The 16,444-nt window shown below is 35.4% G+C and overlaps 1 protein-coding gene across 1 annotated transcript in view; it reads right to left on the reverse strand.

Moving 5' to 3' along the window:
- Positions 1-287: 287 nt before the first annotated feature.
- DSC1 (desmocollin 1) overlaps positions 288-16,444 on the reverse strand; it is a 36,336-nt gene continuing 20,179 nt past the window's right edge. The window contains exons 9-16 of the mRNA XM_043976489.1: positions 13,775-13,960; positions 12,768-13,027; positions 12,491-12,633; positions 10,184-10,396; positions 9,490-9,729; positions 6,244-6,365; positions 1,857-2,114; positions 288-916 (exon numbers count right to left, since the gene is read on the reverse strand). Coding sequence (XP_043832424.1) covers positions 719-916; positions 1,857-2,114; positions 6,244-6,365; positions 9,490-9,729; positions 10,184-10,396; positions 12,491-12,633; positions 12,768-13,027; positions 13,775-13,960 — 1,620 coding nt within the window. The 3' untranslated portion in view covers positions 288-718. The remainder of the gene's footprint in view (positions 917-1,856; positions 2,115-6,243; positions 6,366-9,489; positions 9,730-10,183; positions 10,397-12,490; positions 12,634-12,767; positions 13,028-13,774; positions 13,961-16,444) is intronic.

Below are 16,444 nucleotides of genomic sequence, written 5' to 3' on the forward strand. Positions count from 1 at the left end.
ACGTCGTATACAAGATTCCATAAAACATCCCAAGTGAATCATCACCTGCTTATTCTGTATTAAACCACAGGAAAGGAAGCTAATGCCTTGTGTAAAGTGAAAAAAAAAAGGAATACCTAATAACCTTTTTTTTTTTAAGTGAGGCAATTGGGGTTAAGTGACTTGCCCAGGGTCACATAGCTCGTAAGTGTTAAGTGTCTGAGGCCGGTTTGAACTCAGGTACTCCTGACCTCCCAGGGCGGTGCTCTATCCACTGCACACCCTAGCTGACCCACACTTATAACCTTTTAAAAAAATACTACTGATCAAACCTTGATGAAATTTTACCTGTGGTAAGGAGAAAGAGAGACAGAGACAGAGACAGACCAAGGCCTGGGGGAAGGTTCTGAGAAAAAATTGAGACACAATCCCTGTGGAAAACTCTTGAAGAGTCATTTACAGTTGTCACTAGGATCATACAATTTAGAGTTGGAAGGACAATCCCAACCCCCTCATTTTGCAGATGAGGAAACTGAGGCTCTGAGAAGTGATGGCTTAATAATACTACTATTAGCTCACACTTACATATTGCATTAATATTTGCAAAGCGCTTTACAGACATTTGATTTCATTGACCTCCTAAAGGTAACACGGGCTAGTAAATAACAATCAGATTTTTAACCCGGTCATCTGACTCCAAATTGCGTGCTCTTTCCATAACACCGCGCTGCCTCCAGCTTTATTTCTTTATGCATGTCTTTGCTAATGTCCTAAATTTGGGTTCCAGATGATCTAAAAACTCAAGTCCCTCTTCATCCTGCCGATCACTGCAACAGCCTACAGAGCCAGCTACAGATCCTTTTCCTTCATAGTTATAGGAAAGGACGTAGTCTTTAGAATACTTATGCTCTTCATCCTGTCCACAGTGATACACCTTCTGTAGATGAAGAAAACACATTTTATTATTTATTTTTTTAAAACCACCTAAACATATTCACATAAAAATAATTTCTTTGATTTACCTTTTATTGTTTAATTTTTAATCAGAGTGTGTCCTCTAATGGATTCCTACATATAAAAAATGCACATGATTGGTCTAAATTATATTCATACTTAAAATAAATATTTAGCAAATAAATGTTTCTAGTGATTTACAAAGGTATAAATTAAATTATATATCTATTATAAAGCCACCTTGCATTTTTCAAATCAAACCCACAGACTTGAGGTTTTGATTTGTCTGCTAAATAAGGGCTTCACATATCCACAGGCAGATTCTGTAGTCTATCATGTTTACATAGAGCTATAGAACTGGATAACGTTCACGTTAGATGATAAATCTGTACATTAATCAAAATGAAAAGTGAAGAATCAAAATAAGCTTGTCATTAACCATCTAGTTGATATCATTAGCTGATGTCAAATGTTATTCTGAGTTCTCCATCCGACACTGAGTGCAGTTCATAGCCACATATATTACAGTTGCAAACTATGTGCTTTGGTGCCAAATGCTTATCCTACTTGTATTAAAAATATTTACAATTTATAATATGCTCATCACTAGATAAACCTTATTTAATTTTATGTTTTGACAGTATTAAGAGAAAGATGTCAACTGTTTATCCCTCACTGAAATATATGCCTGCACATAGTTACATTGGACACCTTTGTCTAATACCTCTTTAAAAGGTGATGCTAACATAATTCATTTAGATAATCAAGGAAACCATAATTTATGAGCTATAAAATCAGATGAAACTGTGACAAAATGCTGTTGAGAGTAACAGGATGATCATCAGCATCAAATTCACTATGACATAAAACACACACACACACACACACACACACAATGTGGACTCAGGATAATAGGAGCTTACTTCACCAAGGCGAGGTTGAGTAAAACTGTGCCAATCGGTGTATGCATATCTTCCAGTATCCATCAGTCCCTGTCCTGATCCTTTGTATGATTCCAATGTCTGATGGCCTCCGCTTTTGGTTGATTCCAAGGTGCAACCTTTGAGCATTTCAAACTTTGCTGTCCACCAGTTTTGGTTCCCCTGGCCCAACACGGTCCCCGTGCAGATAACTGGTTCACAAAGGTTTGAAGTTTGTGTGGGAAGTCTAATATTTGCTTCCTGAAGATAAAATTTTAAAAGGACACAAGATAGCAGTTATTTTTAATTTTTATTCTTTTCCTAGATTTTCATTTTATATTTCATATCCACTGATGTAAAATCATGGGATTAAAAAGTTACTGTCAGGTTTTTGTTTAAAATCCTATGTGAAATGAAAACAATTAAGCAAGGATCCTTTAAAATGTTAAATATGAAGAATATCTGTAAACTAAAAAAAAGGTCTGAACAGCACAGTAACAGAATAATTTGGTATTTTATTGTTATTTTATAGATTTAAAGAATTTCATATTATATCTATAAAAGGTAAAGATGTTTACTTGAAGTTAAATTATTATACAAAAAATGCTGGGTAACATGACGAGCAAGAAGGTAGAATGGAAACTTTATATAATGTCTTCAATGTAAAAACTCAAAATAATTAGATGGCAGGCAATATAGTAATTACAGCAACTTCCATAAGACCACGAATGGCAGACAATTCCACATCCCACTCAAGGGTTAAAAAAAAAAAACAAAGACAATTCCTTAATTAAACACCAGAAAATTTTAACATAAGAGCTTTCACTCAGTTCCACTCTCCCAAACGAATCTATCTACATGCCTGCCTACAATGAACACAAGCCACCTCTTAGTGTTTGTTACTGGCGACCTGAATGTAAGACTCTCCATGCATGTGGTATATCTGCCTAAAATACCTCATCCTATTCTCCACCCTATTCCACAACAAAGTAGTAAGGAACATTGATTCTATTCCAGTCATGTAAGCAAAGGATGAGAGCGAAATGAAGGAAGAAACATGTAGTGACTGCCCCCAGTGCCACCAGGCTAGAGAGAAAGCGGCATTGACCCTACAAGAAAATTATAGAAAAGACTGGAAAAATCATATAGGCTGTTACTCAGGACAGGGAACCCCAGAAGGGAAGATAAACCCTATTTCCTAATTGGAAAGAAGCTGAAGTTGCTCAGGAGCCAGCCTGTAAAGGAGTGGAAGAAGAGGACCAAAGAGTAAGTGAAAAAAATATATACATATACATATACATATACATATGTATGCATATATATATGAAAGACAACATAAATTTTAAGAGATCGTGCCTCAATAAAACTCAAGTATACAGATTACCCAATAAAGAGGACCATAAAAAGAAAAGTGAGAACAAATAAAATCTCAAAAAGGAGCCAAAATACTTTAAACAAATACTATAATATAAAAGAGGAAAATTGTTGTTACTTAATAAAAACAGAACCTTGTGGACTTAGAATTATATCAGTTCAGAGCTGTAAAGGATCTAAGCAGCTAACTATTCTAAACAGTAATTACCCAACAAGTGATCACCCAGCCTCTACTTTAAGGCCTTTGTGAGATAGAAACTGCCATTTTCTTCCATTCATTTTTGTATAGTTATGATTGTTAAGAAGTTTGTCATATCAAGCCTAACTTTCGTTTGTTTGTTTGGTTTTTATTTTGGGTTTTTTTTGTGGGGGAGGGTTTGCAATTTCTATTCATTTCTCCTGGCTCTGCCCTCTGGGTTGGCCAAAAAAAAAAAATCTAATTTTTCTCTTACATAACAACCTAAAAGTAATTGAAGAAAACTATCACTTTTACCTGAACCGTTCCTCTCCTGGCTACACAAACCTAAGTAGGTGATCACTTAAGCTTCCATTTTGAAGGACTTGAGAATAACAGCCTTGGGCAATCCACAAACATCCTGCTTTTTCCATTTCCTGAGCTACCAACCTTTGTTGGAGAGGAAAAAACCAAAATAATTGAAACAACATAAATAAATTTACACTTGGCTATATCAAGGGGGTCTTCAGTGCTGCTTGGCACTCTTCCTATTCTGTTTACTAATTTCCTATCTCATTTTCCACAATGACTGTTCCAGAATTGCTCCTCTCTCTTCAAGTCATTAACTTCACTACAGACTCTCCCAGAGTCACAGCAGCAGCCTAGGCTTCTACATGACTGAAAATATGGAAACCATCTAACCTCTAAGTAGTCTTCTAGTCTTAATCCATGATCTTGGTAAGAAAATTAATCTGGTAGGTACATGTAGGGTGTACTAGGCTTTAGAAGAGTGTAGAAAGTTGTTATGAAACTATTACAATGGTCCAGCTGTGAGGTAAACTTCAGTATGGTAATACTTCTAAATCTCAAGTGGTTTATTCACCTGAATAGTTTGTTGTTGTTATTTTGGTGAGACAATTGGGGTTAAGTGACTTGCCCAGGGTCACATAGCTAGTAAGTGTTAAGTGTCTGAGGCCGGATTTGAACTCAGGTACTCCTGAATCCGGGGCTGGTGCTCTATCCACTGCACCACCTAGCTGTCCGCTGAATAGTTTTATATCTAGAATAGGCAGCATAGTGTGGTGGCTAGAGGGCTGACCTTGTAGTCTAAAAGAACTGAGGTCTGGTCCTGTCTCTGACACATTCTTGTTATCTACCATCCTGCTAGAAGGTCACTTAACCAATCAGTGTCCATGGCATCCCCCTAAAATTCAAAGTTACAGATTAATGTCTGCCTCTTTTCTTCACAAGCATGGCCTCCTCAATCATTCCCTTTCCTTCTCTAATCTTAAATCTCTCTTTATCCATTGGCTCCTTCCATGCTACCTATAAGTATGACTAGACCCCCTTAAAACAAACAAACAGGGGTAGCTAGGTGGCACAGTAGATAAAACACTGGCCCTGGATTCAGAAGGATCTGAATTCAAATCCAGCCACAGACACTTAACACTTACTAGCTGCATGACCCTGAGCAAGTCACTTAATGTTCATTGCCCTGCAAACAACAACAACAAAATACTTCATTTGATTCCCTTAAGCTATCATTCTATTCTCTATCATAGTCAAGCTAAAAGATTATCAACAGTGGTTGCCTTGACTTCCCCAAATCTCACTCACTTTTCATCCTTTCAAAACCTGGCTTCTGACATTATTATTATTATCATTATCATTATCATTATTATTATTATTTTGGCGAGGCAATTGGGGTTAAGTGACTTGCCCAGGGTCACACAACTAGTAAGTGTCAAATGTCTGACGCTGGATTTGAACTCAGGTCCTCCTGACTCCAGGGCTGGTGCTCTATCCACTGTGCCACCTAGCTGCCCCCTGACCTTATTATTTGATTAAAACTGTTCTTTCCAAGTGTATCAATAATCTCTTGTTTTAAAAATTGTTGATCTTTTCTCACTATTTATCCTTCTTAACCAGTGTTTGACATTGTTGACCATCCCATTTCCTGGTACTCATTCTCTCCTCATAGTTTTTTTTGTTGATACAGCTTGGATTTTATATGTGTTGTCCAAAGTAAAAATGTAATATATGTATATGTGTATTCATATGCATATGATATAATATTACATTATATTTGCATATATTTCAGATGTATATACATATGTGCATGTATATAATTTGTGTGTGTATTTCAGGCTAAATGAAAATTTGATTCTATGTTCTTTTAGATTATTCAAATAATTTTCCCCTTCCATAATAATGATTAAGCGAGAGTTGGCATATATATGTATTTGTATATAATGTATATATATTTATCATATGTATAAATCATATATATAATATATACATACACACATGCACATATACTGATTTATGTATTATAATATGTATTATATAGACAGATACACATAGAGAGAGATTATATATGTAATAATACATATTTTTATCATGTCTTTTCTTACAAAGCATTTTGTATTTATGATCCCATTTGAGTCTTGCAATAATCCTGTGACAGGTATTATTTTAATTTTACAGATGAAATGACTAGCCCACAACCACACTTTTAGTATGAGAGTCAACATTAGAACCCAAGTCTTTTATGATTCCAAGTCCAGAACTTTTTTCATTAATCTATACTGTCATTCAGTTATTATTCTATTAACCATCTACTTCAATTGTAGCTATGTGGGGGGTGGGAAGGAAGCCCAATAATTTTCTCCTACTACCCTATGTTCCTGAAGAATTGAGCCAACCACCATGTTTATATAATCTGTAAAATAACCCAAAGACGAAAATATGAACAATTAAAGGAGATCATTGAATGCCGCCTTAGAATTTATCACACAATCAAAAACACCCCCCTTGCCCCAAAAGATATAAAATGTTTACCATTACTTCTTCTCCTGGGCCTTCTGTGTTTGATACAATTAAATTCTGTTGAGCTATATCTTCTGGAAAGCATTTTTGTACTGTCTTCTTAGTGGTAACACAGAAACATGCAAACAGGACACCTAAAACAAAGTACTTGAGTTAAACCTCTCATTTGCCTAAATTTATTGGATGGCCTTCTTCTGAGGATACCCTGAAGATTCTTAGATTATTGGTAGATGTGTAAATTCATCTCAAGAACTTTGCTACCTCTTACAACTTAAACACACACACACACACACACACACACACACACACACACACACACACTACCTCCCATTGGTGTAGATGCACTGGCAAAGAAAGTCATGAACTTTATAAAAAGATATTAGGAAATTAATTCCTATATTTTAGTATCTATATCTCAGTAAAACAATAACTATCACATAACCAAAATATCATTAGAAAGCTAAATTTAAAAAATATAAAATTAGACCACAGATTCATTAATACTGTTCATTGGCAATATGTACCCAATTGGATCCCCCATACATGATAAATGTATGTCATGATACATGACAAACTAAATTAATAAGGACTGGGGCCAGGAAACAAGAGAAATTTTGGCTTCTATGCATAGTGCTTACAGGCCACATTTATATGCCAGGAAGTTAAAAGAACAATAGTAAGCCACCCAATATATAACTTCCTCTATGGGAGATTTATGGAAAAAGAAGGAAGGAAAAGTCACATGGGAAAAGGAATAGAGGAGCTGTGATTAGTACTGTTAGAAGCATCCACACCAATAACATCACAGATCTTTCCAAGTATTAAGATTGTTTCCAGCTCTTGAGTTATGCTGTTTTCAGAAACTGACACCATTTCTTCTGCATAATTCTCCTTTGAGAAGACTAAAACCCATCCAAAGTCACATAGATGATTGTAGGTAGAAAAGATGAAACTGGATTCCAAGTCCTCTGACCTCAAATCCTTTCCCTGCCCCCTCCCCTGTTATCACATCTCCTTTTGGGAGCATTTGAGGTAGAATGACTATCTCCACCATTTGTTTTATTATCCTGGTCTCTCCCTCTCCTACTACCTATTGTACCCTTAACTCTTTCCCATCCCTACAAATTCTTAGCCAGTTGCAAGTATTTAAAAATAAAATTGATAAAAAAATTGCATGCTCCAAAAGTCTTGGAGAAATGGTCTAAAACTATATAGGGTAATGTAAATAATTTGAGGCTTTGAAGGTATTCATTGCATCAAATTAATCTTGAGAATAAACTACCAGTGGTGTAAATAATAATAGTTGGCTTTATATTGTACTTTAAAGTTTGTAAAGTGCTTTATTTATAAATATATTATTTGATATTGTATGTCAACTCTACCTTGTGAAGACCCTATGAGGCAGGTACTACAAGTTATCCCGATTTTTATAAATGAGAAAATGGGGTACTAGAGAAATCAATTAAGTGACTTGCCAGGATCACACAGCTAATAAGTGTTGGAGGCTGGCTTTAAACTCAGGTTTTCCTAGTTCCAAGTCCAGGATCCTCTCCACTACTCCATGTAACTGCCTCCAAAACAAACCATAAATTCATAGCATAATAATTAAGAAATAGAGCATTGAAAAAAGCAAATATAGACATGATCTGACTATCCAACTACACTGTAAAACTTCTTCTATCTTCTATTTTTTCTACTTTCCCAACTCCTTCTCCACCATCCCTCAATTACACTCCACTGCACACAAGGAATGAAATAATATGAAGGAGAATGAGGCACATTGAATGAAAACTATTTGAAGCCCTGTCCTGTAGATAGCATCCTACTCAAGACAAAGAAGCTAGCACTTATATTTTGGTTATTTTATTGCTTAGACCTTGAAATGATTTCCAGAATAGTAGCTTTACTTCAAGGTATCTGACTTCTACCCATTTAGAGTGACACTATTTAAATCAGGAGTATATATATATATATTTTAGTGAGGCAATTGGGGTTAAGTGACTTGCTCAGGGTCACACAGCTAGTAAGTTGTCAAGTGTCTGAGGTCAGATTTGAACTCAGGTCCGCCTGACTCCAGGGCCGGTGCTCTATCCACTGTGCCACCTAGCTGCCCTGAGTTCCTATATTTTCAAAGTGGGCCACATGATAAATCTGTATTTTTCAAGGTACATAAATTTAATTTATTGGATTCAGCTTTAGTTGTAATTGCTCATAACCTGAGTGTGCCACCGAGGCACCCAGAAGCAGTAAGTTACATGACAATAGTGGCCAACTGGAGGTTAGTGTTTACTGGCCTATGTGTGCCAGTGTGTAATTAGGTCAAAGGCATGTTAATAGTCTCAGGTATGCTCAAGGGTCAAGTAAGGTGCATCTGACTGATGGGGCAGCTCTAAGGTAGAGCAAATTGGAGGGGTTAATGGGATACCTGTTAGATGTTGGAAGTTTATTTAAATAGAAAATATTCAAGGCAGAGGCAGCACGGAACAGTGAGAAAAGAACTGGATTTGGAGTCAGAAGGCCTAGGTTCAACTCTACCATTTACTCCCTGTGCAACCAAAAGCAAGTGACTTAACTATTCTGGACCTTAACTTTTTGATATATAATGTGAGAATTAGACTAGATCGCCTCTAAGATAACTTCCAGATTTAAATCTATGATCCCATTATCCCATAGCAGGACGGTGAATCACAGGCTAGATGCTTGTATTTAAATTTAGTTTAAGAAAATTAATACTTTATATTTGAAAAGCCAGAGTTCTAAAGAGGAATACAGTTTCTGTTATGGACAGTCAAACATGGGTTCAAGTAGCATACTCAAAAATGTATCTCTTTTCTTTTTTCCTTAAGGAAGCCAACAAATAACCCCAAGGCCATGGACAAGATGTGGTCTATATCACTCACAGAAACATTCCTAGGGAATCACAAAATGAGGTACACTTCTTTTTTTTTGTTGGAGTAGGATACAGAAAATCCCCCAACATAACAGTCAGAGCTGTCCAATGCCTCAGAGTAAGAAAAGAATAATGGTAGCTTTCAATTAAGCTGTTCTCCAACCATATCCCTTAAGTAGGCATTACCTAGCCCCAAGTTTCCTCATCTATGAAAAGAGGATTAGACAGCATGAAATATAAGTTCCCATGTAGTTCTCAAATTCTATTTCAATAGAAGTTCATAAATTGAATGATATTATGAAAAGATATTGATTACAAAAATCCCCACATTTAATTTGAGGAAAGACAAGGTAAATAATTATACTTACATAATAGCAGGGCAGAACCCAGCACCATTGAAAGGATAGCCCATTTCCCAAGATGTATATTTGAAGATGATTCTCTGTCCTGACGAGACAGCATCTTACAATCACTTGGTAAAGTGCAATCACACAATCTGACTCCTAAATGAGATACTTGACCATTGCCATGCCGATCTCGTACTCTAATGGGCACTGAATAAAAATCACTCCTGAGGCCTTCCTTTGGATAAATTACTGCACTTGTATCTGGGAAAAGAGAAGTGTTGACCTAACATTAATAAGACCTTTTGATGCAAGTTAATAACCAAGTTATATATTTTGATAAAAGTTCGTAGGTAAAAAGAAAAGTCAGGTGGGTATTTTTATTTGTGGTTACTCACTTATTTTGAGCATAAAAGAAATAACACTCTTCCTTAACTTTTGAAGAAAAGCTAAAGCTCTATCTGATGTTAGTGTTTAAACATTAGCAAAGCAAACTACGTATTCCTATGTGAACATTAATGTGTTTTGTCCTGAAAAACCCTATTCGTTAAAGGATTTGCAGAGTAGGAAGTATAGGCAGTTCTTTTAAAATAACACTTGTTTATCCTTTCATAATATCTGAGATTGTTACAAACTAATGCCAACAACTTTCATTACAATAAGAAAAGATAAGAATGTTAGTGGATTACAAGTGGAAACATTTCACATCTTTACATACCAGATACTTTTCGTATTGTCCAAAGTTTATCACCCTGATTATCCAATATAAATTCAAAAGGTGGACCATTTGTTGGTCCATCATGATCCACAGCTTCTATCTTGCCACCTCCATCCCCATGACGGCAAATTGTCACATTATCTTTAATTATTGGTGAATTATCATTTTCATCTTCCAGACGTACTACCAGTGTTCCAGTGCATGATCTGCCAACTAAAATAGAAGCATAATAACTTTTAATAATCTATTAAATTCTTGTTTCCTTCCTTCATTTCTTTTCAAACTTATTGCCCCATCAGACACACACACACACACACACACACGCACACACACACACACACACGCACACACACACACACACGCACACACACACACGCACACACACACACACACACACACACACACCATTGCAACCAAATTGCCCTTACTGGCTGGGTCCTCAACTTGGCAATATATCTCCTTCATCTGGCCCTTTGCAAAAAGGAGCTCCTTGTGCTTAGATTATGTTACTCTCTCACCTCTCCCTCTTACAATCCTCATTTCCTTCAAGGTTTGACTCAAAGGCCACCTCATAATTCCCCTAATTGTAAGTGCATTCTCCACTTAAATTGCCCTGCATTGCCTTCTGCTCCCCAGGAGTCCACTTTTTGTTTGGTTTTGTTTTGACTTCTTTTCATGGTGTATGATACAGTACTGCTCAGCCAGGGACAAGCAGCTCAGGGCACCCCCCCACTTTGGAGAATGCTTTACATCTTAGGCACAATAAACTGTGAGATTAGACATCAAGTGTAAACCATTTTCCAAACCATGTTACAAATAACAGGAGATTAAGCGGGAGGATTCACTCTTTAACCATCAGAGGTTACCCAAACTGTCCAGAATTGTGACCCTGGGTGACTACTGTAGTCCATACAGATTTAATAACTTATCAGTGAGTGGCACAGCTGGCATGACCGATATTAAATATTCAATGATCTTTGTATAAGAGCTCATTTTTAGGAAAAGTACTATGCAGCTCATGCCAAATCCTTATAAACTTTATACCAACAACATAAAGGAGCTTGGATTGGAATACTTATCCAAGTGATAACTAAAGGGTTAAAAGATTTCTTATACATCTTATACATCCCACATTAAATGATTTTTCTTTTCAAGATCATGTCCCACTTGTTATGAAAAATTTGTCCCTGGATCTCAAATAGTCCCAAATCTCAAAAATATATGTTTAATGCACAATTGGCAAATAGAGATAAGTGATTTTGGTTTCATATTTGAACAATAGGAAGAGAGACATGTTTAAAAAAAGTACTTGACCAAAAAAAATGTAGTTGTGCAATATTCACCAGCTTACTATAATTCAACATTTGGCCATTATTTAAAATATAATTTTGTGTATTATGCCAGTTAACTTGAGAGGACGTGATTTAAAAATATGAATGTCTTCAGTAAAAGTCAAAACCCTAAACTTTTTTAGAAAAATAATAGATGATAGATAGATAGATGGATAGATAGATGCATGGATGGATGGATGGATGGAAGGATGGAAAGATGGATGGATGGATGATAGATAGATAGATAGATAGATAGATAGATAGATAGATAGATAGATAGATAGATAAAAGGATAAACCCTTAAATGCAATGATGATTTAAGAGGACATTTTCATGAAAACTCATGGAAACCCTATCAAATATACTTATGAATTTAGTGGGAACATAACCTATCTTATAATATTGAGCTTTCTTATGAATTCTTGTGTCTTCCTTTTTGGCATACTTTTCTCTGTGCTAACATATATTAGTGAGATGATAAAAGTACCAAATATGAATAAAAGTATGTGTGAATGGCTTTAGATAAAAGTTACGTGGTAGACTGAATATGCTTAGTTTGTTACAGAGCAATCAAAAGTAAAATATTTATATTAAAATTTTACATTTATATTCAAGTATGTAAAATTATGTTGGAACTGATTCAGTGAAATTGCTCAAAGATGTAAGTGGGACTTTTGAATGATTTAGAAGAAATTATATTTAAATTATAAAAAATTATTTCTTATATTCATATCATAGTATAATGATAAATCAGTATAACTCATGGATCCATAAATTCTGTATTGCTTTTAAAAGTCAAATACATTATATAAAAAGGAATCCCAGAATAATATTTGCCAAGGGGCATAAATGCCCTAGGGCAGTCCTTGCTTTTGTACATAATAAGTACTTTAAAATATTTGTTGAAATGAATTAGTTCATGGATTTTCCCTCTGCAGTTCTGTAATCTATTATATTTGTCATATATGGTACTCACCATTATCTACTGCAAGCACTGTGACATTGTATTGGTCATTTTTTACGAATGCTGACTCTCTATCCAGGACTTTAGTGGTTTTCAAGTTTCCTGTTTTTTCATCAATTTCAAACCAATTATCTTCATCTTTCAGCTTCTGATACCTAATTAGAAGATGTGAAATGGAAAATGATATATTATGAGATGCATTATTATATGAAATCCATGTCCCCTTTCCCACAATCCCAACTAAACTACATATGACGTTAAAAATAAAGATGATTAAAAAGTTGCATACCTCAAGCCTTCACCACTGTGGGTTTCTGGGTCCCGTGCTTTGTATCCAAAGATTTCTCTCCCAGCCTTTAAACCGTCTTTCGATTCTATAACTGTTACAGGAGGCTGGCATTCAGGTCCCTCATCACTATCTCTGACATTGACAATGACAGAAGTTGTGCAAGTCGTAATGCTTCTGGAGTTTGTTCCTTTAGAGAACTCAGCTTCATTAACTACACCAACTTGTAAAATAATTTGGCGAGTGGCTTCATAATCCAGCGGCTGTTCAATCAAATATATCTTGTTAGTCAGTAGGAAACAATATACATATTAGGCCCATTTGTTAATTGAGCTATAATTTCTAGGCATAGCAAAGAAAGGAAAAAATATGGAGCTATTTCCAAAGATATGTTCAAAATAAAAGCTAAGATAACTAGAAACCAATTGGCTACTTTCAAAAGACTTTCCAACGCAAATGTTTCCTATGTTACTTCTTATGTTTGACTGATAAGCCCCAGTCTTCTTTTTTTAATCTGGTGTTAATCATAAATAGAAATGCTGAAGAAGTGATAGAACACTACAATTTGAACAGTCACACATTCTACATTATGTTTATTCCCCTATTTGATTCATGACAAAGGCACAAATCATTAAAGAAAACATAAACCCAGTAGGCTAAGGAGATCTAGTAATTCATTAAAGAACCAGACACACTTTGAATTTTTGGCAAAAAGCAAAAATACTGTAAAGACAACTCATCACATTCAAATAATCAAATAGATCTGTTGGAAATTCCCTTCAACTATATAGAATGCAACCCATCCAAACTTGCCCATTCTGTAGAATTCTTGTTATTTAATTATTTGATTATTTCATTAACTACATAGATGTTTCATATAAAGATATAGATAGATATATAGAGATATAGATACATATGCATAGTTATATGCATACATAACATAATTTGAAATCACAATCCCTATAGAGAGCAGAGATGATAAAAAGTCACCCTTATCACAATTTATTTACCTTAACAACACATAAGATGCCTGCATTTGTATTAGGATCAGTAGTGATATGGAATTGTCCATTTTCATTTCCCTTTAGGATAATGTATTTGGCTCTTGAATGAGGGGTGTTAGGTAAATCCTTGTCCTCTATGTCCATGCGCAGAATTTCTACATTGATTCTATTTTCTTCCACCTCTGTCACATACTGAAAAAATGTATTATAATTTCATTATATACATAATTTCTAAGTGCAACACACTTTGCACTCTCCCCTCCTGGCTGCAGCAAAAGAGTCAAGTTGATAAAAATTTGTTAAGTGCTTTGTGTCAGGCTCACTGAGTTCTAAGTGCTGGAACACAAAGAATGGCAAAAACAACACGACTCACAAGGAACTCAAAATCTAATTAGGGGAGGGCAGAAAGAAAACAAGCAAACAACTATGTAGTTACAAGATATACAAGGGATAAATGGGAGATCATTTCAGAGGTAAGGCACTAACACTAAGGACGACTGGGAAAGATGTTTTGCAGAACGTAGGGGCTTAGCTGAGAATTGAAGGAATCTAGGAAGTCCAAGAGGCAGAGGTGAGAAGGGAGAGAATGAGAGCATGAGTATGAGAGTATGAGAGACAACATACCCAGAGCTGGAAGCTGGAGTGTCTTGAGTAAGAAACAGCAAGGAAGCCAGTGTTACTGGGGAGTAAGGTATAAGAATAATGGGTAGGTAGAACTTTAAAAGCCAAACAGAGGGTTTGTTGTTTGATCCTGGAAGAAACAGGGAGTCACTGGAATGTGTTGAATGGGTATATGGGTGGGTTAACATGATCAAACACATACTATAGGAAGATCAATTTGACGCTGAATGGAAGATGATCTGGAGTGGAGAGAGATTTGAAGCAGGAAAACCAACCACTAGGCTATTGCAATAGTCCAGATATGAGGTGATAATGGCCTGTACGGGTTAGAAACAATGTCAAAGGAAACAAAAGGAACATGAGAAATGTCATCAAAGTAGAATCAGTAGGACTTAGCAAAAGTTGTATAAGGTATGAGAGTGAAGAGGTGAGGATGGCACAGTGGTTGTAAGCCTATGTGACCTAGAGGATGGTGGTGTCTTTAATGGTAATAAAGAAGTTAGAAAAATGGGGAAGGTTTTAAAGAAAAGAAAATGAATTGAGTTTTAGATATGTGGATTTTAAGATGTCTACAGGACATCCATTTAAAGATATCCAGGAGGTAGATGACTGGAGATCAGGAGAAGGGTTAGGGAGGGATAAGTAGATCTAGATTCATCTGCATAAAAATAATAATTGAATCCACGGGGAGCTGATGAGATCACCAAGTTAAATAGTATAGAGGGAGAAAAGAAGAAGACCAAGGACAGTTTTGGGGAGATACCTTCAGTTATTAGATGTGGCCTATATGAAATCCAGCAAAGGAGATTGAGGAGTTGTAAGACAGATAGGAGGAGAACCAGAAGAAACATCATTACAAAAACCTAAGGAGAAGAGATGATCAAGGAGAAAGGAGTGATAGATACACAGTGTCAAAGACTGCAAAGAAATTCCATTTAAAATAGCAGCAGACAATATAAAATACTGGGGAACCTCCTTGCCAAGGCAAACCCAAAGAGCATACAACACAATTACAAAACATTTTCCACACAAATACAGATCAAAACTATTTGAGAAATGTTAATTGCTCATGGCTAGGCTGAACCACCATAATAAAAATAACAATTCTACATAAGTTAATTTATTTATTCAGTGCCATACCAATCAAACTATCAAAGAATTATTTTATAGAGATAGAAAAAATAGTAACAAAATTAATCTGGAAGAACAAAAGGTCAAGAATATCAAGGGAATCAGTGGGAAAAGATGTGAAGGACAATAAACAAGCAGTTCCAGACTTCAGACTATATTACAAAGTATAATCATCAATACAATTTGGCAAGAGCTAATAAATAGAATGATGAATCAATGGAACATATTAGGTACACTATACAGTAGTAAATTACCATAGTCATCTAACATTTCATAAACTCAAAGATACAATAAACTTTGGGGCTAAGAACTCACCATTTCACAAAAATTGTTGGGAAAATTAGAAAGCAGTTTGGCAGAAACTAGGCATAGACCAACATCTCATACTGTATAACCACATAAGATCAAAATGGATTTAGACATAAAGAGCGATATCATAATCAAATTAGGGGAGAATGGAAAATGTGTAATATAAAATGTTAGCTAATATTAATACTATTTTTAGTGGAAAGATCATTGGATTCAAAGTCTGAAAACCTTATTTAAAGCCTTGTTCAGGCATTATCTAATTGTGTGGCCATGGGCAAGTGCCTACATCTGTTATCCAATCTGTGAAATTAGATAATCTGGATGATCTCTAAGATCCTTCTGACTTTAAATCTTAAAATAATATGATTCTTTCATGCTTAGAACATAAATTTATTATTTATTTAATCACACTATGAAGTACAAGGAGTATCACTTCCCCTCAACACCATTGCATTCTATGTCATATACTATTTAAATTGAACTTGGACTTATTACATTAAGGAGCCACATATGTATACCACTTTTATTCTTTGTTCTATTAGATCTCCTCCTACAGGTATATAGCTGAGGAACAAAAATTAAACTATTCCATTCTCCAATTAAATCCCTGGACTG

The sequence above is a fragment of the Dromiciops gliroides genome, chromosome 1, assembly GCF_019393635.1.
Source record: "Dromiciops gliroides isolate mDroGli1 chromosome 1, mDroGli1.pri, whole genome shotgun sequence".
In the NCBI taxonomy this organism is placed as follows: domain Eukaryota; kingdom Metazoa; phylum Chordata; class Mammalia; order Microbiotheria; family Microbiotheriidae; genus Dromiciops; species Dromiciops gliroides.